Source organism: Euprymna scolopes, chromosome 5 (assembly GCF_053919585.1).
Source record: "Euprymna scolopes isolate OS-2025 chromosome 5, ASM5391958v1, whole genome shotgun sequence".
Classification (NCBI taxonomy): Eukaryota; Metazoa; Mollusca; class Cephalopoda; order Sepiida; family Sepiolidae; genus Euprymna; species Euprymna scolopes.
Window position 1 is genome coordinate 97,541,137 of NC_136486.1, and position 25,019 is coordinate 97,566,155.

Below are 25,019 nucleotides of genomic sequence, written 5' to 3' on the forward strand. Positions count from 1 at the left end.
ATTTATAACAGAGCCATTTATGATCGCATAGTATTGTTCATTGTATGTGCACATATAATACCAGATATAAATACCTTTATCAACAGCCATTGATAACCGTGGAACAAATAACATCTTTGCCTGATTACCCAGACAAGGGAAGGATATACATTTAGTCGCAACTATTGGCGTGTTGTCCAGACGTGCTTATGAAAATGTTAGACATTTTCTTCCCCTGAAAACTCAGATAACCAATTTGTTTCCACAATATTTATTATTGGTTGCGACTCGTTGTTCCTTAGTGCCATGCCATTCTTCTGTCGGGGATTATATATTACTATCTCGCCAGTGTAATTCCTCCGTGACTGTCCTCCGACTCCCAAACGCGAACTTGTCTCTCCAACCCTGTCCAATCGACTGTCTAACCCCAACTCTGACTCCCAACTCTATTAAACTCTACTTGGCATATAAAAAAAAACTATCTTCCTTCTAATTGCGTCATCAATACAAATCAGCTGATCCATCTTTGTCACGTATCTTTGTTTATCTAAGACTTCAAAATTCATCAGTATTTATCCATATTAAAATTCTTAATTTGTTTCTAAATTCTATTTTATCAAGTTAACATTCCTGGTACGTTTCTAACATAAATATTTTATCTATAAAATACCTAATTCGCTCAATACATATTTTCTAACGTTCTATTTTACAGACATCAATAAAAATCATAATAATAATCGTTCAGGTTACTTTGCGTTTTCTTGGAACCAAAAATATAACACAAATACCCAACAGCTTTGAACACTATAAAAGCGTTAGATGAAGTATTTAGTCGTTTGGAAGTACCAAATGCAATTGTAAGCGACAATCGTACTATGTTCACAGGACATTAATTTAAGGACTGGCGTAGATCGTTAGCAATTGAATACGTCACTACAACAACGTGCAATGCTAGGTCCATCGGTGTAGTCAAAGAGGTTGTCCATATATTCAAATTGCATCGAAAAAGAATGACACTAGGATAACATCAAATGAAAATATTAACGCAAATTTATCCTCGGTTAAAATAATGTTCGCAAAAAAGGGACGTCCTATAATAATTACAAGAAAACGTTGCTAAGAGTAATAAAAAGTATAAAACGTAGACATTTTATACTTTATATTACTCTTACGATAAAACTTATGAGAACGGCAATAAAGTTTATTCGGAAAATTGTTGGGCAGGAAAGTGGTTTTGGGAGGACGATATAGTCTTTCTGATTAAGCCAACAATGGAGGATGACATATTGGTTTTTCTATCCATCTAATTTCTCGAATCCACTCAACTTGGGATCAACCTATCTTTGACTACTGCACTATCGGCAAAAGCAATTCCCATAATTTCAACTGCGTTGAAAATTTTCCAACCGGACTAATTCTAATCAATTGGATTTAAATTTGAACTAGATTCTTTCTAAAGATTTATTTTCGCCTTCGTATCACCTTTGAAAGAGTCTTCATGCAAGCTGCAATTTTATGTCCGGTTTGTTTTTATTATTTTATTTTTTTTTTTACATCTCCTACATTTTTTCACTCGTTGTTTTTTAAAGGACATGTACATTTTTGACATTTATGATTATAATAAATTGCAGTTTCATTTAATGCAACTTCTAGTATTGCTTCAAATATAATTTGCTGATTTCTTTCTGTCCTCTGATGAGAAGAATAGCAAGAATAGCATTCTTTGAAACTCCGCGGAATAAGGACTTTGTAAATTGTTTTGGGGATATTCAGTCGAACAATAAATTTGTAAATTTTAACTTAGTTTTAATTTTTTTCTCTTATAATAAGCTCTACTCTCTATTATTTGTGCATTGAGTTTTTTTATTTGGTTGGGATTAAAATATATATATGTAAATACTTGGTACTTATATTAAATCGAAGTTTACTATTGCTTATGCCAGGTAAACATTGCATCTCCTTTGATTTCACTATATATATATGTATTATATCTTCTATAATATAAAGCTGAACGTCTCTGTGTCTGGTCACGAATAGGCTCCTATATGGTTGACTATTATAGAAAACTGATCACATATAATGATAGAAGATGTATCAAGACACAGGAATGGGTATGTTTGATGATGATTCATTAAAATTGTGGGGTCTGCTACGCGCCTGGTCCATAAAGTATGGAAATAAAAAATTTACAAATTAAAAAAAAACGTTTACAAGTGTTTTTGATATAGATGTACATAAGAATACTTTGATAAGTATGTTTTAACTTAAATAGGGATGATATAATAAAATTTTGAGGTCTGCGTTCGCGCCTGGCCTCCATAGAATGGAAATAGGAACAAACTTTAATAAAGACTTTTCATATCTATCTGCGTAAGTATACTTTGATAATTATATTTCAGTTTGAAGAAATATGGTATAATAAAATTATGGGGTGTTCGTTCGCGCCTGACCTCCATAGAATGGAAATATGTCACAAAGTTTAACAAGGTTTTTTAATATAGATCCACAGAATATTGTGATAAGTGTTTCAGTGTGAACAGGTATGGTATAATAAATTATGGGGTTTATCTATTTTATTTTTATTTTCATCATATTTTGCTTTGCTTTTGATACCCCCAAATTCGAAGCTATCTCTTTACAGCCCTTCCTTTTCATAACCTATCATACGTTCATAAATCAGAGTCCATTTTATGTAGGCTGTTTTTGAACCCAGTCAACGACGGGTGCTATCGCGTTGTCACACCGGTTCTCGTCAGATCACCGAAGTTAAGCAACATTAAGCCTGGTTAATACCGGATGGGTGACCATTTGGGAATTCTAGGTGCTGGATGTGCTCTCCGCTTATCTCGGCATTTGTTTCCAGTCGTCCTGTACTTCACTTGCCACTGGTATTTAATAATGTTGTCTCAGGAGAGGTGTGGTTGGAGATTGCACACCTCCTGCCACAAAAATTTCACGCGCAACCAACCCTTCGTGGGTATCCATAGTCTGTCCAAGACTGAAGGAGCCTGCTTATATATATATATATATATATATATATATATATATATATATATATATATATATATATATATATATATATATATATAAAATTGTCATAAAATTTATTCGATTTCTGATGATTATTTTAATTATTTCCAGCCGCCCTCACAGTCTCAATCATGAGAGACGCATTGAACAAACGATGCAGGCAAAATCAAAGTTTGGGATGAATCCACGCTACACGCCCTTCCCCCAGATTCAAACTCCAAACAATTTTAACCGACCCAGTTCAGGCTCCGCATCAAATAATATGCGAATTAAAGATACGGTTGACGACTTGGCAACACTTGAAATCTTAGATGAACCCAACGTACTAAATGAACTCCAAACGCGATATTCCAACGGCGACTATTATGTAAGTATCGAATTTCTTTGCTTTTTATATGAGAATAATACCGGTCCCAGGATAAGTAAAAAAAAAAAAAAAAAATTAATTCCCCGAACAGAACAGTTTTTCCGACATTTTTTGTCCCCTTACCAAGATTAAAATCAAAACACAGTGCTCTTAAAGCTTATGCCTGGTGCCCTTATTCACATGTAATACAGCTCGTATTTTAATTTTATCACTTTGTTTTTGCTGGGGATGAGGCATTCTACCGGATGCCAAACATTCTCCGATTAGTTTAGTTACTCCAACCGAGAGATTTTTTTTAAAGATTCTAACCGTCCCTTTAAGTGCAATTGTTTGTATTTCTCTTGTACTTGGTTCACCGGGTATATTCGCCAGATAGTTTGTGAAATTCTTTTTCATTAGCCCGGTTGTTCCTATAATGACTGGTATGATTGATACCTTCTTAAGATTGCGTCACGCAGTATTACTTTTAAGACGCAGTAGTTTTATTGTTGACAGATTAGGTCGCTGAATAAGTGCCATTCACAAATCCTTTCTTCTCTTTGTATAACTCTTGCTTTGAACTTATCGTAGTGTCATCACAATCCTGTGATATATCTCGAGACGATGTTTCAAACCGTAACAGTTTTTTTTTTTCAATTCAATAACAGGGGCTTCCTCGTTTGAAGGTCAAAGCAAGATTTGATCCATATCACATAATCGAATACAAAATGTTATTTATTTCATTTTGCGACCAAAACGAAATTGATAATGATGATTAACAAAATTCTACGCAATATTTTATTCACCTTCTCTACAGCAGGTTAGATACATGCGTCGTCTTGAAAGGCTAGCGCACTGGGAATTTTCTCGCTTTTACCTACAAAAAAAAAACGTGCTTGAGCAGCCCCGTCGGTAAGGACGCGTCTTAGGCAATTAGCAAAACATTAAGATCTTCTCAGAGAAGAGGTGAAATCTGGAATGGTGGACCTCTTTAAAGTGAACAAGACCATCCTTTAGCCCGAAAAACAATAACTAATTGTTAACTAAATTCTACACAGTATATTTGCAGTTTTTCAAAACTAGTCAATTTAATTAGTATTTCCATTATCTATCCACTAGCAAACATTATAAAACCTTGTTAAATTCATTGGATGTTTTTACCTCTGTATCTCTCTCTCTTTCTCTCTCTCTTTATATATATATATATATATATAAATATATATATATATATATATATATATATATAATGTTTAGTGATTAAAGTTAAATTTTGTAAATCAAAATATATACACATATATTAAAGTTAAGAATTTATTGTTTGAAACAAGGAATATATAGAGAAAAATTATGTTTATTTCCTTAATCTATAAATTTTCAGAGGAAATGAAATACACTTAACAAAATATTCAGCTATGAATAAACAAGTATTTTGCTTTTTAGCACATATATTGAAAATGTTATTTGAATGGTGAATAAGAGTAATAGGAAAATTTCATACAACCTGGGCAATCCATTATCAGAATGAGTTCAATATTTTCCGGGATATTACTGCTTGGTTGGAGTAGTAGTGATCGAGGGGAAAAATCAGTAATCCGATATAATAAGAATGTTTGGTTGTCCTATACCGTTATTTCGAAGGGCATATGAAATGGTCGTCCTCTCCGGCGATATAATGATCCGTTGGTAGGAGAAATCCAGAATCCTTGAGGATGCGGAGATAGTGCATCAAATATTGAATCAATGTTCAATTTCATTGCATATATTTCCGTCGATAATCAAATACGTAGATGAGTGTGTGAATTTCCAAACCCTTATACGTTGAGTCATATATGACAGGATAATTCACTTGATCTCTAATCTGTGACTTATTTATATATGTGTGTGTGTGTGTGTGTGTGTGAGATATATATATATATATATATATATATATATATATATATATATATATATATATATATATATATATATAAGGAACAAACCAAGTTATATGTTCATCAACGTTTCGTCCTTATTGCGAGACTTTCTCTGGATGAATGAAATTAAGAAAACAAAACACCAGTACAAATATTTGAAAATATATTTTTGATGTAATTAAACGTATGACCCTGCTTCATTTCAGAAACGGAAAAAGTCATTGGAAATTTAAAAAAAAAAACGGGCATAGCATTATGAAAGAGAGTAACATTTTTTATAGCGTCATATAGCCGTTAATATATCTTAAAAAATATTATGCAATTCATACTCTCTTTTGGAATAAATATGTCCGTTATAATTCGAATAATGAGTGCGTAACTGAAAAGAAGTGAGTGCGTTTTTATTATGCAATTTATTGACTGATTATATGTATTAATTATTACAGGAGGTGTTCTCTATGATGTGAGAGAGTTAAGCTGTGTCTAAAATTAAATTATGTTCTTTTTATAGAAGTTTACTAGCGATACATTATAATACGTTTTTTAATTGCGCTTGAATTTGCAATAAGCGCCGATTCAAGAATTATCTGTCGTGGTTTATTTGAAATAAATTTAACTATTTTTGCTTTTATGAAGTCAAAAGTATGATTATGCTCCAATGAATGAGAGAATAATGTATTCAGAGAATTGCTATTTCTTATATCTCTTTAAATTCATTGAGTCTTTTTTCTAATCTATGTTGAGTTTCACCAACGCATATATGATAGCAATTTTGGCAAGGAACACTGTATATACCTGCATTGAAAATGGGCTAATTTTGGAGATGGTTTGTTGTTTTTAATATTTGTTTTATCATTTTGTTTGTATAATTGGAATTCGTAGTTTATTTAGTGTGTTGATAACTATTGCATTATTGGTGTGTGTAATGAAAAGAAGATGTCTGTTTCTGAGATAAATGTCTGGGGTATTGAATTATTACGGACATATTTGTTCCAAAAGGAATATGCATATTATCATACATTTTAAAATATATTTACGGCTATATAATGTTATCTTTCACAACGCTATGCCCTCTTTTTTAATTTCCCGAGTTTTTTTTCCTTTCTGAAATGAGACAAAGTAATACGTTTCATTACATCCAAAAATATTTTCAAATATTTGTAGTAGTGTTTAATTTCATTCATCTAGAGCAGGGGTTCTCAACCGGAGACCACATGGACCCTACGGGTCGATGGAATATTTCTGGAAGTCCACAGAATTATTATTATTACTTATTATCATTATTATCATAATTATTATAGTTGTTGTAAAATACTTTATTTGCATTAAATTAGTTTTCATTTAAAAAAAAAAAGCTTAATTATATAATATTTCTTTGATTATTAAAACCTCAAAATTTATATTAGTGAAAAATAGAAGATTGTCTTATGATCAATAGTTATGAAGGGGTCGACCAAGATAAAAAGATGGGAAAAAAAAGGTTGGAAACTATTGATCTAGATAAAGAAGGGCACATAACTTGGTTTGTTCCTTTTTTATCGCTCTATTTCGTCGGAATACTATTTCCACTATTCTCATACTATATATAAATATATATATATATATATATGCATATATATATGTATACATATGTATATATAATATAATATATATATATATATATGTATATATATGTATATATATATATGTATATATATGTATATATATATCTATATATATTTATATATATATATATTTATATATATATCTATATATATTTATATATATATGTATATATATTTATATATATCTATGTATATATATAAATATATATATTTATATATATACATATATATATGTATGTATATCTATGAATATATATGTATGCATATATGTATGCATATATATGTATATGTATATATATGTATATATATATATATATGAATATTATATATATGTATATGCATATATGTATGAATATGTATATGTATATGCATATATATATATATATATATTATTTTGTGGAAAATGAAAAATGAACATTATTATTTCTCATAATCACGTAATGCGTTTTTGTTTTCATTTCTTTATTGTAGACATACATCGGTGATATTCTCGTGGCAATCAACCCTTGCCAACCAGTTGATCTGTATAATAAAGAAGTAAGTTTACCAACATCTTTGTGTTCCTTTGCAAAAAGCATTCGTTAAGAAAAAAAAATTACTGTCTTCATATATATAGATGCGTATACGTATACAGCTTAAACCATTCTGTGTATGTAGGTATCATTTTTATTCAGGCAAACATTGTTAAGGATAATAGAAATTTTCTATACGTTTTTTTTTATTTTTTTCATTATGTGTTTGTGTCAAAACCAATATATATATATATATATATATATATATATATATATATAATTATTATTAAATATTTAAATACTTTATTTTAAAGTATTTCTATATACATAAAATATATCCGTGGCCGTGTTTCTGAGTATAACCCGTCATCAGCATGTATTAGCTATCAACAAGAATCGAATTCACGACTACACTATCAGCAGTGTAGCATTTTACATATGAGCCACGATGACCTATTCATGCACAATTATTATAGCTTTTGAAGGTAAGATTTGTTGTTGTCAGTATATATATATATATATATATATATATATATATATATATATATATATATCGAACATTTTCGATTCATTGGCAAATCATTATCAGTTGAGAAAGGAAATGGACAAAAGAAATTAATTTCTAAAGCATGCTGTGAAACAGATGCATGCAGTCAGTTATACGCCATGGGAAACTTTTACACACTGCTCCAGGAAATACGTTTACAATTTAAAATCCGTGATGCTAGAATTAGCGTCACATGATAAAAATGTATATTACGTTAAGCATTTTAACATTTTTTATTTATTTTTTAGGCAATATTATTAACTGTAGATTGTGGAGTTTTGATTAAGATAGCTTCGAATAATTTCGGAATGCATTGTTTTAATGTTATTCAGTAGGATTCGTTTTAAATTAGGGGAGTGTGCTTTTGTAAATTTCGGTAAATTGAGTTAGATTAACAAGGTGCATGGTATGACGGCGGATAACGGCAGTGGTCGTAAAACCAATGTAGCTATAATCTTTAAAGATGTGTATTCTTTTACCCACTGTGAGTTTTTACACAAGTCATTATCAGTTATTTTGATAACCATTGCAATCACTTTGCCTCGCGTTATTGATTGATTGCTGGCAATACATTCTGAAATTTGTGACAATAAGCCTTCACAATTTTCTAGTTCTATTACAGTCTTGCAGTGGAGATGTGAATGCTGTTCTCTCTCTCTCTCTTTCTCTCTCTCTCTCTCTCTCTCGTTTTCATCCTCCTTAGCTTTCTATTGCATCCCTCGGTAGTGCTGACTTAGAGATTTTGATATTTAATTCTTTTCTCTTCCCTTTGTGGCTGCAATAATTTGAACAAATTCACATAAACAAAAATCTACAATATCAATAACATAAATTAGTGCAGCTACAAAAGAAAGAGAAATAATAAAATATCAACGTCTCTAAGTCATCACTAAGAAAGTAATTATAAAGATCGGCAAATAATTCCATTATTTTCTCTGGGGTTTAATTTACTTTTTACAACAGTTTACAACAAGTACATTCAGATAAACTGCATTTCTCCGGCTAATCCCCGTAGAGATGGAGGCAAAACATCCAGAGAACCAGAACCTATCTTGCTTCTCTCTCACGTACTTCCTCGCATAATGCAATTTCCTGTACACGTAACTCTAATATCTAAAAGAAAAAAACTTCTAATGAAAAATGCACCGTTCTCGATTAATCTAATGTGGAGTTCTCCATTTCTAACCTTAGTTTTATATACTCAAATCTAATATTGCCACAAATTCAGCTGGTTTATACGTTTTTTTACAGGTCCACGCACGATACAATAAATTAACTGATAGAAGGACACAAAAGCCACACATATTTTGGGTCGCCGACGAGCTTTATCGTAATCTGAACAGTTCTAATGAGCATCAATGCGTCATTGTTAGCGGTGAATCGGGGGCTGGCAAGACAGAAACGGTGAATCACCTTTTGAAACACCTGATCCAGCTTGGACCAAATAATGCTGAGGATCTTGTGCAACAACTTGATCAGGTAAGTGGTATGAATTTATTCATGGTATGTTGAAACTGTTAGATCCCAAAATAACGGAAGTAATTAACCCACCGTGTACATCTAAGCAAATATTAATTTGTCTTATTTTTCAGATGTCTGTTTCTTTTGTTCAATTTCATTTAGCAAATATTAATTCGTTTATTCGTATTATTTGGATCCATCGGACAACTGTCCTCATCTTGAGTGTGATTCTCCCAACGTTTCGGTCGATGTAACCTCTGGCCTTCTTCAGGTGTATCTTGTCGAACTCGGGAATGTTTCTGTCGAACTCGAGAATTTGGACGGGATATCAAGCGGAACCCTTTATTTATTTCACGGGGGTAGCATGCTCTTGTTTCATCAGCCATGACTGGATAGAGGTCTTAATAATTCGCAATTGTATTTTTTTCGGTCGCCGACACTGAGGATTGAACCTTCAACCTCCAGGAGAATATCACTTTTTACAATTGATTTTTCCAAGTTCTCTAACCACTGCGCCTAGGGTCCTTTCACAAATGTCTACGGTGGGTTAATTTGCTCAGTCATCGCTGCACAAAATAGACAAATCTAATCGATGAAATGTTGCAAACATTTTGGGAGTACACCCCTACAATATACTTTCTAGTCGTTTATGCAACTAATTCAAGCAACAAGTTTACTATTAAGAATCATATTTACTAGGAGAATCCGTGAAATTTTCATGGTAGTTGAAAATTTTTTAAATACATTATAAATAAAATTAATAAAAAATAAAAATAAATAATGACGAATTTTAAATTCGTCGTTATTTGTTTTTTTATTTTTAGCAAATTCTATTTTAACCTTTTAAAGCTAAAAAGAACTGATTTTTAAAATTTAGATTTTTTAATAAAAATTTAACACACAAACACATTGTTTTATTTTGCTTGTTTGTTTTTATTCTGAGTATTTTTTTATATAAATTATAAAGGAACATGTAAATTGACTTGCACATTTTTGTTTATTTTGAAAAGAAACTATACTAAAAATAAATTACAGTCTCCATTCAACATTACTTTATTTTTAAATTATGAAATAAAATAGCCAATGTGATACTGTAAACAGATAGCCATGTATTTTTTATAATATTTTTGGAGAGAAAATGTTTTAAATGGATGTTAGCTGATAAAGAGCAACTATCAAGGGAAGTAATTCGTTTCTCATTAATTAATGTTTGATGGGTTTTGTGACACTGGACGTATGGACAAGTAAATTAATATTTAGATACTACAACTTTATTGCAATCAATAATAAAACTTAATTTTTATACTGTGTATATAACATAGCTATTTGTATATTTCAATTTAGAGAGCTATTTTAAATAGTTCATAATAAATTAATGCTTAATGTTATTCATTTGTAATTTTATTGTTGTATGCTACCTACATATATAGGCAGCATTTTTTCTCAATGGCATATTTCATTGAATAAAATAGACGCTTTTTGTTTATTAATTGTATTTTCGATCCTTTCCAACTTCCGAATAACAGTCTCTACTTCCGGTGGAAAACTGGCTGATGTTAGTTATCATAAGTCATAATGAAGAGGGAGGAAAACTTTATAAATTGTTCAAAACCAGTTTGGTTAATTTATCCCTGACGATGAATCCTGAAGGATTGGAAAGTACTCGGACTTACGATAAATATGGTGATTATATCAGCCAGTTTCCGCCAGAAGTGAAGACTGTTATTCGGAAGATGGAAAGGATCAAAAATAGAATTAATAGACAAAAACGTCTTTTTATTTAATGAAATATGCCACATGCATATATATATATATATATGTTAATATATATATATTAATATATAAATTTGTATTTACATAGACTCGAGTATATATACATATGTCATCACTATTAAAAACAGATATATCTAAAACATATAACTTTCATGGGTGTAGGAGATTTATAGATAACCTTATATGTATAAACGATAATGATGAATTCGAAAAAATAGACATCTTATACATCCAAACGAATAGCATAGGTTCTACAGCATAGGTTCTAGATGGTCTCCATTTAGCTCCGTACATTTCTTGAGGCGCAGCACGAAGTTGTCCATGACGTTCTTACAGACCGAATTGGTAATGGCTCTCATCTCCTCCCTGGTGGTTTCCTTGAGTTCCGTGATGGTTCTGGGTTTCCCTGCGTAGACTTTGTCCTTAAGATAGCCCCAAAGAAAAAAATCTGAGGGTCTTAGGTCCGGGCTATGGGGTGCCCACTCAAAATCAGTTTTGAGACTGATCACTCGGTCTCCGAAGTTCTCTTTCAGCCAATCTCGGGACAGGTTTGAGGTGTGAGAACTTGTTCCGTCCTGCTGGAACCAGAACTTGCACATGAGCGACGGGTAGATGGTCTGGAGCTCACTCTTGAAGGTTTTGAAGACCTCCACATACCGCTCCTTGGTGACTTTCACTGCTGCGCCAAATTCTTCAATGAATATTGGTCCGATGATGCCTCTGGCCGAGATTGCAGCCCACACCATGCACTTAAGAGAGTGCAGGGGCTTGGTGGCTACTTCATTGGGTCTGGAGGACCCCCAGAAGACATTTGTCTTGGAGTTCGCCTTTCCATCAAGATGAAAATGGGCTTCATCTGAGGTCTAAAGAAGGTTAAGGAAACTTGGTGTCTCCTCCATCTTCTCGAGCATTTTAACTTCCATAGTCCTCCTCTGCTTCTTGTCTGAGGCTGTAAGGATTTGCAGCGTCTGTATCCTATATGGGTAAGCCCTGATATGGTTCACCAGCACTCTCCTGCAAGTCTCACGGTACATACCGAGGGACTGACTTCGCTTACACACACAGCGTTTCGGACGCTGCTGCTTTGCACTCTTTCGACCAGCTTGGCTGTTCGCTTCTTGGGACGTCCCGAGTGGCTTGGACGGTTCTCTCTGGCAGCGTTGAGGTTTTCCACGGTCCCATACTTCTCGAAGTGGTCCACCCAATTCTGAATTCTGCTTTTGGATGGAGCCTTTTCACATTCGAACTGACGCCTGAAACTGTCCTGGGTTTTCTTAAACGAGCATGTCTTGTAGTAAAATTTAACACAGTGTATTCTTTGTCCCAGCTCCCACTGGGCCCTTGGTGTACTCACGGTCGTTGATTCTGCCATGTCCTGTAAAATAAGGGCAATCGGTGAATAAATAATGGAGATATCACATAAAGTGTACACGGGGCCCGTTTTTTGGGTCACCCTATATTTCATGTTAATTTCGGTGTTATGTCATATTTACACAGAAACATATACATCTACTGTTTTATTTATGTACAGTGTTTCAATTTTCAAGGTAGATAAATGAAATAAAAATATTAGTTTTGTTTTTTAATTACAACTAAAATGAAAATAGTAAATTCAAATCATAATAATAGCAGTAAATAATTCACATTATCTATATTTCATTATTTTTTATTTGATAACTTGTTTTCTTTTGTTATTTTTCAGGTGAATCCTTTGTTAGAATTATTTGGTAATGCGTCGACACCTCTGAATAAGAACTCAAGTCGATTCTGCAAATTAATCGAATTGCGATATGGAGTCGATGGACAGTTGCAAAATGGTGAGTTACTTTTTCATCATTTCTATAAGTAGGTGGTTTAATCTTCTATAATATAAATCTTCCCTGTCTGTTTAAATGTATGTATATATGTTTGTATGTCTGCCTAAAACTTTTGACAGAGGTGACAGATTTTAACGATATCGGTATCATTTTGAAGTACAGTCCTTCGGATGACAAATATCGAAAAATTAGCTAAAAGCATCAATTCCTTCACTCTAAACTGGGCACTTTTCTTCAAGGAAGTGTCGCTTTTTTCGCCGATATTTTCGAAAGTAATCCTCTCTTTTTCGATTTAATTTAAACCTACGTCACTTCCGGTTTGGCAATGGGCGCAACAGCAAACACGTCACTTTTTTTCACGTTCTTTTCCTCCTTCGCGGTACGGGTTCGAGCCTGCCTACCGTCAGATTTTATTTATTTTATTTTTTTTTTTTGCTTAACACACACCTCCAAACACCTGCGCAATGTCGGGCTCCCAGGCTAGTAGCAAATATGAAATGACAAGCTAGACTAAGTTTATTTTTCTTTGCATATAATATAAAAATTTAAGACGCTGCACCTTATAAAGATTGTCGGGCTTATAAATAAATATATTGCTGTAGGAATATTCACCGTCTACAACGTGTATTTATTTTTGAAAACCTATAGAGGTAATTTGTATGAGAGGTTGCTTTGCTAAAAATGATTATATAATCCAAATTATGGTTATTATTAGGGCTATGACAACAGCATATTCTTTTCCTTGTTTTGATTCTGAGGTGTATATCCATTGATATCTTATATGTTTTATGTAGAGATATGTGGTTCTCGGTTGACTAATTCTATCTAACTTTGTCGGATATATACTCGAGAGTCCAAACAATGAAAAGAATACGCTGTTGTCATAGCCCTATATTATTATTCATTGTGAATGTATATCTTTGCTCTAGCAATAAATGTATTTCAGATTAAAAGAGAGAGAGGGGGGATATTCTCATCAACGAATATGTTTTGATTTTCAAATAATTACATTGTATGTTTGGTGAGATGTATTTGTTATTGGAATCTAATCGATATATTTTTTTTTTCAGGTCAAATCCAGTCTTTTATTCTTGAAAAGTCACGTCTCATTCACAGACACTCGAATGAGAAGAATTTCCACATATTCTATGCGCTGCTTGGTGTACAGGACAGTAATATGCGAAAAGAGTACAATTTGGGTGACGTCTCTGATTACCGGTATGTCTGAAGCCTACGCAAACTCGTACCCACGCATTCAAACACACACGCGCGTAAATATCTATGTATTCTATACACTAGGACACAAACTACATGACAAAGAATAAAAGAACTACAAAATATATATTCCTAAAAGCTCAGATGTAAAGCGAGAATATATCAAAGGAAATGGCAAAAACACTAGCAGATGACCTCCAATCTGTAGTTGAATGGAGACAAACATGGATGGTCACATCAAATGCTGCGAAGATTAAACTTCTTTCCTACAATAATTACAAGAAACCTTCTCAACCATCAATAGCTATAGCTAAATAGCTAAATGTACATTACTTGAAAGTACTTCTTTCAAACTACTCGGCTTAACGACAGGGAAAGTTGGAAAAGATACATTGAGAGCATTGCCAGGGCCGCTGCGAGAAAGGTGAGCTCTCTCCCTGGTAGAAAGTTACTTATGGCTGAAAGTATCCTGTACCTCTACAAGGCCACCATTCGCCCATGTATGGAGTAGTGTTGTCACATTTGGGCTGATGTATCTGCTATTAGTCTCTCGCTCCTGGACAAGGTTCAAAAGAGAGTCGCCAAGATGATAGGTCTTGAACTGTTATGCAAGCTCCAGCCTCTGTCCCATTGACGAAATGTTGCATCCCTCTGCCTGTTCTACAAGTATTTTAATGGTAGATGCTCTGATGAACTACAAGCCCTTGTAACCCCTCGGCGTAAATAGCCCCGACAAACCCGACAATCAGCAAAATCCAACCCCTTCACGGTAGAAATCCCTAGATGTAAGAAAGCCTGCTACTCTAATAGTTTCTTCCCCAGAACTGCTAGGCTCTAGAACTCTCTATCCGGGTTCCTGTTTTCCCAACTGTACTGACATGCAGAAGTTCAAGTGCAATGTGAACAGAAATCTTGTTGCTCAACTCCCTATATAGTAGCTCTGCAACTTATGTCCCTGATAGTAGCCCCCTACATCAAAGTGCCACTGTGCCTTGTTTGGGGTGAAAATGGAATTTTTAACAAATTACTGCCCTATGCAATAATTGTAAGATGTTTGTGAACGTGGACTTCAAAAAGACTCTATGAGCATTCCATAAATGCATTATTCTTTCATACAATAAAATATGATCATTTTTTAACAAATTAGACTCATTCAGTTCATGTTAAATAAATAAATGCTTCTTGAAACAGCACTGATAAACTGTAACTCAAATGAACAACATAACAGCTTCTACAATTCATCTATAATATAAATCTCGCCGGTCTTTCTGTATGTATATATGTCTCTATGTATGTATGTATAAATCTCACATGTATGTATGTATGTATGTATGTATGTATGTATGTATGTCTCGCACAAATTTTCGACAGAGGCGACGGATTTTTACGAGATTGATATCGTTTTGAAGCTCGACCCTTCGGTCGACAAATATCGAAAACTTGGCTAAAAACATAAATTCTTTCGCCCTCAACTGGGGACTTTTCTACAGAGAGGTGTCGCTTTTTTCGCCGATATTTTCGAAAGTCATTTCCTCTTTTCGATTGACTAGTCTTAATTTAAACATTCGTCACTCCCGGTTTGGCGATGGGCGCAACAGCAAAGACGTCGTGTTTTTTGTTGTTTTTTTTATATTCTTTTCCTCATTCGCTGTACGGATTCGAGCCTGCCTGCCTACGACCCGTTTTTTTTTTGTTTTTTTTTTGCTTAACACACGCCTCCAAATACCCGGGCAACGCCGGCCACTCAGGCTAGTCTCCTATAATCAACAAACTAATACAAACTTAAATATTTATCCAGAATAGTTATAGTACACCACATTCTCAACAAAGGTTTGTATATTAACATCCATATTTAAAAAAATAAATTAATTCCACGTTATAAATATACCACAAATTTTGAAATTTTAAACGTCTATATTTGGTTTTAATAAATAAAAAAAAGTTAAAAACATGTATTTCCACATCACAGACGCACAACTTAATTTCAGATTTTGAATTCTTTGTTTTTCGTTTTTGCTTTTTTTTTTCAACTCAATCATCTTGGATAATTTTATGAATGAAGACGAAACGTTTATGGTTATAGAAATAATTCCAGGATTATTATCATTTCTCCATAATGATAGTCATATTTTTTGCTATTTAATTCACATACGTTCTTATGGTGTGAGCCAACATACTGTGTAAATTTACTTAAAAGAGAAAGTCAATCCCTTTAAATACTAGACACTACAGACGGAGGGTTTTATAAGAAAGAAAAGGATAAGTACCTACATAGAGGGATGGGTTTGTAAATTCGCTTAAGGGGGGGAGAAAGGAATAATTATTAAAAAGTTGTAAGATAAACACGTTTTTTACGGATGAGTCATCGCTCATCAAGGCTAGCAAGCAACTTTAGGATAATATATAATAGGTTTATCAGGTGAACGGTGCGGCAAACACCTTGGGGATCGGGGTTCAAATTTTGATTATTTAACTTAACGGGAATTTGTTAACACTGGAGTTGAAAAGTTTAATCTAGACGAATTATTACTGTTTTTGCTTTACGTGGGGAGGGGGCAAGATTAGAGTTTAGTCCAGAAAATAAGGAAAAATACATAGATATCTAAGAGGTAGATGGACCACGTGTCCGTTTGATTACACCTGACCGCTATTTAAAAGAAATAAAATGAATTTTGTTCACACATAACTCGATCCTAGAACTAAATAATATTTTTAGGTGTTTTGTGTGTCGATAAAATGTATAGGAAAAACGCCTATTACCTACATATGTTTGAGTCTTTTGTAGAATTTTGGTGGGCGAAAATGAAATGGCGAGCGTGTTCAGCAATAAAGAAGACTTCATCGAATTCAAAAAAAAATACAAAGCATTGGAAACGGCCTTAGGAACAATTGGATTCAAAGATGAGGTATATTATTATTTTGATAACTCTTCAGAGCGTCTACTGTGTCGTCTCCTATGTTTATAGTAATTTTAACTTTAATCAGAAAATATACATTTAATACACAACACACACCCAGCCACACCCATAAACTCACACACACACACACATATATATATATATATATATATATATATATATATATATATATATATATATATATATATATATATATATAGTAAGTTATAAAATATACATGGCGATTAAGCTACACTGAATATTCCGCGTTTCATCCACTCTAGGATTCTTCAGGCTTATGCGTGGAATGTTCAGAATCCTAGAGTAGAATGTTCAGTGTAGCTTAATCGCCATATATATTTTATGCCTGAAGAATGTTAGATTGGATGAAACGCGGAATATTCAGTGTAGCTTAATCGTCATATATATTTTATAACTTACTACGTATTGAGCACTGTTGAAGTAAATACTTAAAGTTAATTTTATACTTTTGTATATTAATTTATGTGAGTAAATGAAGTAGTTATATATATATATATCACATATGCAAGAATGTTCGTGGGAGGCGTGGGTGTCAAATTCAAAAGTTTATGAAAGATTTGAATAGAGGCCACACAAGTTGCTGACCATTCCAAGTAAAAAATGTAAGAAGGATCATATTCAAATAGATCGTAACCTTATTGGCTATACCCGTGCCCCTCCTACTGCTAACTCTGCCCGCCCTACACGCATGTTTCGATCATTCACACTGAGTAACACCGAAGGATCTATCGAAATTATGTGCTTTTGAAAGAAATATTCTTGATTTTGTTTTTTGTTTTTCAAAAGACCTTCTGTATTCCTACACGTCAACACATAGGAAATAAATACTGAAAAGATATAAACATTTATATATTTTTCGTATTGATTTTTATTCATACAATTATATATATAAAAAAAATTTCCTCCGAATTAAAAATAAAAATAATAATACAGCTTCGAATATGAAAACAAAAACAGGAAATATTTAATAACGTAATTTTTCAATTGAACTATCAGTTATTTCCCCTTTTGTTTTTCTGGTTTTTGGTTTGAAAATAAAACGGTTTCAGATTTCAGATATAATAAGTTAAATCAAATATAACGGTAAATTTAAATAAACTAAATAATAAAAAATGTTTTAATTAGTACAGTTGAAACAAGGCTATTATGTCGAATAAGTAATGTCGTCGAGGTAATTATTTAAATAGATTTCATTTAATGTGATATGTTAATGACCGTAACTCAATAATGTAAAAGTGGTTTGAAGAATCCTATATATTGAAAGTGCATATAGAATATAGTGTCTCCGGTTACAGAAGTATCCTAACATGGGCATTAATATTTCATTTCTTTGCTCATTGGTAGTTGTACACACAGACACACACACACGAACGGAAAAGTGGTCGTGTTCTATGACAAAGACATACAGGCGGGCAGATACATAAGACAAAGCTATCAAACCAGATATTGTAATATGGAACAAACCCGAAAGAACTGCGCTCATTATCGATGTCACAGTCCTAAATGATTTTGGCATTAATAGAGCTGAACGGGAATAGATAACAAAATATCAGGACCTAAAAAAATGATCTAAAAACGACATGGTCTCTGAAAGAAATAAACATTATACCGGCTGTGATAGGAGCAACTTGTTTAATAAAAAAGAACCTTCAGAAATACTTAGAAGCAATCCCTGGAAGACCAAGCTGTAACGAGATACAAATAGCAGCCATAAAGGGAACAGTATCTATTCTTAAAAGGGCCCTTGGATATAAATTTAAATCATAACAGAATCAAGTGTTAGCTCCAGGAGGGAGTCCCTTGGTCTCTTAAAACTGACTGAAGTTAAATAATAAAAAAAAGAACGCTACTACTTTATATATATATATAGATATGTATATATTATGTATATGTGTATATATGTATATGTACGTATATATGCATATGTATATATAATGTACAATACATGTTCAAAGACGGGTATGTGCAATAAATATAGTATTATTTTTAAATTTTAATGTTTTTTCTTTCTTTGCGGGTTACAGTTTCGGCAGCTCAATCATTTTCTCCTTTTTTTTACAGGAAATACGAAATATTTACAATCTACTCTCTGCTATCCTCAATCTAACAAACATTATGTTTGACAGCACCGATGACAATAAAAGTTTAGATTTTGAAGATAGATTTCAAGTAAAATGCGGTGAGTATAACTTAATCGATTAATTAATTAATTAATAATTTGGTCGTGAGCAGTCAGGAAGGATGGAAAGACCTAGGAGGGAGAATACTAACTAGACTACACAACCTTGGGGAGGCTTGTTACATACCAATACAGGGATGCCAATAATCGTTAGTGTGTGTGTGTGTGCGTGTGTGCGTGTGTGTGTGTGTGTGTGTGTGTGTGTGTGTGTGTGTGTATGGAAGAACTAACTTCATTCGCATTTTACCGGCTTCCTCCGAAGGAGGACGTTTTATGGGAGTATGAAATTCAGAGGCGGTCCCAAGTCACATGTATACCCCTATCAGGGGCGATCATGACGTTAGGTTTTAGCAGCTCTTACAGAGCGGTGTCGACGTCCTCCTAGATACAGCGCCTGGAATTCTCAAATTAGTGACTCATTTTAGTAATAACCAAGCTTAACGTTGCTTAACTTCAGTGATCTGACGGGAACCGGTGTGTCACCGTGATTATGCTGTATTAACGGTCGTTATCAGCAATATATCAATGGTATTCGACTATTTTGATAACACAAAATCATTCTCAGTTGTTATCTAAAAAGATGGTGAGTACTGGAAATCTGGTGTGACTTTTTGTCATTCAGACTCCAGGGAATATCTCCAGCCTTCCCTATTCTTTCATGGCACTGGTCTTATCCAATCTCGAAGATGGTCCTCCCACCTCTTTCTTTGTCTTCACCTCTTTCTTTCTCCCTGTATAGTTCCTTGCAGGATGACCGTGTGACGTGGCCGCACCACTTCATTTTCCTTTTCTTTGCAGTGATCCTTAGGTCTTCATAGATAACAGAATATAACAGACCATATCCAGATAAATGATTATGATCATCATAAACCAAATACCGCGAAGAGAAGGGGAAATGAATCACAAAGGTAATTAAACTAGTAATGTCGTGCTATTACAAAACAGCCCCATAAAAACGTCATTTACACATTTTTATGGAAATCGCGTCAGACAAAACGTGAAGCCACTTGACGTAAAGAGCTACAAGTATTATTTCAAAGTAAATTTTAAAGTGTGAGATGGATAGTTTATAACCCAGAAAACATCATTTGGTCCTCTATTTTCTCAGATACATCGCTCATGGAATTTGAGGATTATATGACAAAATAAGAGAGGCTGCCGAAAATAAACAGAAAGCCCACTGTTTATTTTACTAATATGTAGAAAATAATTCGGTAAATATGCTATTGATTTGCCAGGCATCCTGTATAGAGAACTGTTTTGTGTAGACATTTTTTGAGAAGTTATTTCAAAATTAATTTAACAATAACGACTCGCGTAACATAGCGCCTATACGCGCGTGTGAAAGTATCAGCAGCAGCCGTTTGAGCACTATGCAAATTAGCGAATGTTGTTATATTATTATAAAAGGTGTATGTTATATTGTGGCGTACCAAAAAGGGGGCTGTTGTGTAATATGTACCACAGCACCATATGTCGTCACAATAAAAAGAAAAAAGGGAGAGAAGATGCACCACGTGGCGAGGAGCAGAAAAAAAAACACACACAACCGGATGAGATGAACGTGTGGCTCCGTGGTGACGACAAAAGACTTTTAAGCTGGTGTTGAGACGGTTGGGGTTTTTTTTATCTTATGGCAGACGAAATGAACAGTAAAAAAAAACGAGTCGGATTTATTTATGTTTGTTTGTTTGTTTGTTTTGCAACGGTACCAGACGGTGTGGGGGTCCGAGAAATGTTTGAACTGTAACGAACACGGTTCGAGCGTAACGGCCACGTTACACTTGTTACATGTTACACACGTTTTTTTTATGTGCATTCGCAATATATAAACTATTCCGTCCGGAGGGCGTATATATTTACTCATAAAATATTAATTCACTATTTTGTCATTTTCCAGTCGCTGAACTGCTGCAAATTGACGATGTGGAAGCCTTGGGAGACAGTCTGCTCTACACCAAGGTTAAAGGTAAATTAAAATGTTTTAAATGCTGTAATAATTGTGTATCGGACTGACATTTACATAAAGTTACGTACATAAAGTCACAGAGTACACGAGAAAAATGTTTAAAAAATAACTGATATTAAATACGAACTAAATAAGAACTTATAGTGGAGAAACCTACATTCGGCTTTGTTGTGTATAATTTATTAAATAAAATTATTTAATACTAGCAGATCCCGTGAATATCCCATGGTAGTTTAGAACGTCAACCCTCACATCAGCAAGAACCTTCTCATCACTAGGACTGTGACAACAGAATATTATTTTCATTGCTTTGACTCTTGAGTATACATCCGTTGATATCTTAGATGTTTATCGAAAGAGTGTTGTGGTTCTCAGTTGATTACATGTGTCTAACTGTGTTGGATATATTACAGGCTCCTTCACTCTTTGACAGACTATGGATATCCACGAAGGGGTGCCTGCGCGTGAAATTTTTGTGGCAAGAGGTGCGCAATTCCCGAACCACACCTCTCCTGAGTCGACATTGTTAAATACCAGTGGCAAGTGAAGTGTATGTTCAGGACGTCTGGAAACAAATGCCGAGATAAGCGGGGAACACATACAGCGCCTAGGATTCCCAAATGGTCACTCATCTGGTACTAAACAGGCTCAACGTTGCTTAACTTCAGTGATATGACGAGAACCGGTGTGTCAACGCGATTATGCCGTAATAATTTCTTGGATATATACTCGGGAGTCAAAAGAATGAAAAGAATATGCTGTTGTCATAGGCCTACTCTCCACATAAGCAAACAATAAGAAAAAGGCTGCCCTTCAATAGAATAATCAGTGGAATATTTGTTCGGCTCAGGCGGGGAATTAGAAGAATAAACTTTTTTATAGACAAATATGAAGAACTGCATGAGACATATTTGAGAAAATACAACTACAATGAGGTATCACTTTTTTTTCTAGAGATTTTGATTAAATGAAAGTGACTTGTACATCAGTTAGTAATAATTGTACTGATAGTATATATTTTAACGATACTCTGATAATTTGACATGTAGGTAATAAGATTTGATAGAAACAGGTTACATGTCAACTTTTTCTCAATTTTCTTTTTCATAGTGGTAAGAAAATGAGAGTCAATTTGCCATGAGATTTAATGATGGGATACATAAGTAAATAGTGTGATTGATGGAATTTGGTTGAAGTTTGGCAGGTTATATGATAACACTCGTTGACATATATTTCATAATGTAAAAATCCTTACTTCATTACGAAATTGAATGTTTGAATTTGTTAGAGGAGTTATTATCATTATTAAAGTTATTTGAACTTCTAATCACATCTTTATTGTTATCTTTGCAATAAATATTGATTGTTGGAATTTATTAGATGAGTTTTGATTGTAATCATTATTCAAATTATGCTGACTTTATTCCCATTTCGCTTTCGTGTTATTAGAAGAAAGACAACATTTTCTGACCGTAATTCAGAGATAGTAACGATCCCTATAAATCCGTCCTGGACAAAACATTCAGATACTATGAAGAGGTATACATTTTCTAGATGTCCTTTTACATTGCTTGGTGCACTTCGATATTTTTTGCCAGATAAGTTTGATTTCATTTTCTCATACTTATTAAATGAAATCAGTAAAAATTTGTGAATTCTTTTTAAAACAAAAATTGAAAACTGGCGTAAACACTTAAACATGGCGGACTAAACTTACGCATATTACATTGACCGATTACTTGAACCCTATCAAATAAATACAAACACACATTGAATAAAAGTAATCAATTTATATTTTCCGTGTGTCCTCAGTTTGATATGGTTGCATTAAATTTGTCTTAACGTTTTCTTCCAGATACGCGGAAACACAAGTCGTTAGCGGAAGCGAACGAAGGGCGGGACGCCTTAGCAAAGGAATTATATCAGCGTCTTTTTTCTTGTATCATCGACAAAATCAATACGAAATTAAGGCAGAGCGTTCCAGATACACAAACTCTCCAGTAAGTCCAGAATCTTCATATTATTTATGGTCTTTTTAGGCATAAATAATGATTTCAATTATTTATGGGAAACACACACACGCATATGTACACACACGCACACATTCATGTGTGTGTGTATGTGTACACATATATACCCATACAAACACAGACACACAGGCATATGTACACATATATATTGTGTTTCAAATTTTTATTTATTTATATAAGCATTTATAAATATTTATATTTTATTTTGTATTTATTTAGTTTTATTATTATTCATAATTATTATTATTTACTAATTTCTTTTCTTTTATTTTATTTAATGTATTTATTTATTTATTTATTTATTTTAGTTTTAATATATAAAGAGTGTATTTTAATTTTAATAAATGTAAATAATTTTTCAAGGATTTTCCAAAGAATTTTAAAAAGTCGCCTAAGTTTACCTGTAATCTCTAAAGTTTGATAGTCTTTTCTAAAACTTATAGTGTATCTTTTATGAACTTAATTTATCTTTATAAAAACGCCATTTCTTCTTAATATTTTGTATATCTTTGAAAGTATGTTCTTTAAATTATATTATGGAGATCCTTTAGTCGGATATTTTCACATATATGTTAGGGAATAGGTACAGTTAACTATTTAAATCGATATATCAAGTGCAAAGATAGTATTGCAGAAACTACGAGAAAAATAACGATCAGAGTTTGGGTATTAATTTTATTGGTGTTTTAGTAATTTTGGTTGGCTTGGTGGAAGTATAGAAATTGGTATTTTGGCTTATCTAGTTGTTAGTGGTAGATTTAACAATTGGGATATTTAATTAAATGGATGCATTAGGTATATTACTCATACATAAAGAAAAATAAAAACTATATATATATATATATATATATATATATATAACTACTTAATTTACTCACATAAAATTAATATACGAAAGTATAGATTTATGCGTAAACTTTAAGCATTTACTTCAAAGTGCTCAATACGTATGTAGAGCTAGTTAGTAATTTATAAAATATATATGGCGATTAAGCTACACTGAATATTCGGCGTTTCATCCACTCTAGTACTCCTCAGGCTTATGCGAATAAGCCTGAGGAGTCCTAGAGTGGATGAAACGCCGAATATTCAGTGTAGCTTAATCGCCATATATATTTTATAAATTACTATATACATATATATATATACATATATATATATATATATAATTATAAAACTCAAGTGATCTTGTAACGATATATGTAACCCACTTTCCGGTTTACGAAATCCGGTTGCGCATGCACGCATGACCTGGTCACTGAAATATTAACGTTAATATTTCGAAATTATTATTTAACATGGGAAAAGTGGGTTTTAAAATAACTTAAACGTAATACAGAAATGAACGATGTAAAAAAAAAGCAGACAGTATTAACAATTGTTTATTTGTATAATTTAAAGGCGAAAATAAAAAAAAGAACAATTGGGACGTTGAAATATTAACGTTATTATTTCGAAATTATTATTTAACATGGGAAAAGTGGGGTTTAAAATAAACAAAAAAACAAAAGAACAATTGGAACGCTGAAATATTAACGTTATTATTTCGAAATTATTATTTAACATGGGAAGAGGTTGGGTTTAAAATAACTTAAACGTAATACATAAATGAACGATGTAAAAAAAAAAAACAGATATATATCAAAATTTGAATTTAACTATAATAAGTATTATGGCATCTGTTCAGTGCATATTTATCTATAAG

At 32.9% G+C, this 25,019-nt stretch overlaps 1 protein-coding gene across 4 annotated transcripts in view; it reads left to right on the plus strand.

The window, feature by feature from the left end:
• LOC145276930 (uncharacterized) overlaps positions 1-25,019 on the plus strand; it is a 263,410-nt gene that overhangs the window by 152,251 nt on the left and 86,140 nt on the right. For all 4 annotated transcript variants that reach the window (XM_080128402.1, XM_080128406.1, XM_080128405.1 and 1 more), the window contains exons 2-10: positions 3,121-3,376; positions 7,344-7,409; positions 9,183-9,410; positions 12,868-12,982; positions 14,053-14,200; positions 16,983-17,103; positions 19,198-19,315; positions 21,216-21,284; positions 23,140-23,284. In XM_080128402.1, coding sequence (XP_079984528.1) covers positions 3,121-3,376; positions 7,344-7,409; positions 9,183-9,410; positions 12,868-12,982; positions 14,053-14,200; positions 16,983-17,103; positions 19,198-19,315; positions 21,216-21,284; positions 23,140-23,284 — 1,266 coding nt within the window. The remainder of the gene's footprint in view (positions 1-3,120; positions 3,377-7,343; positions 7,410-9,182; positions 9,411-12,867; positions 12,983-14,052; positions 14,201-16,982; positions 17,104-19,197; positions 19,316-21,215; positions 21,285-23,139; positions 23,285-25,019) is intronic.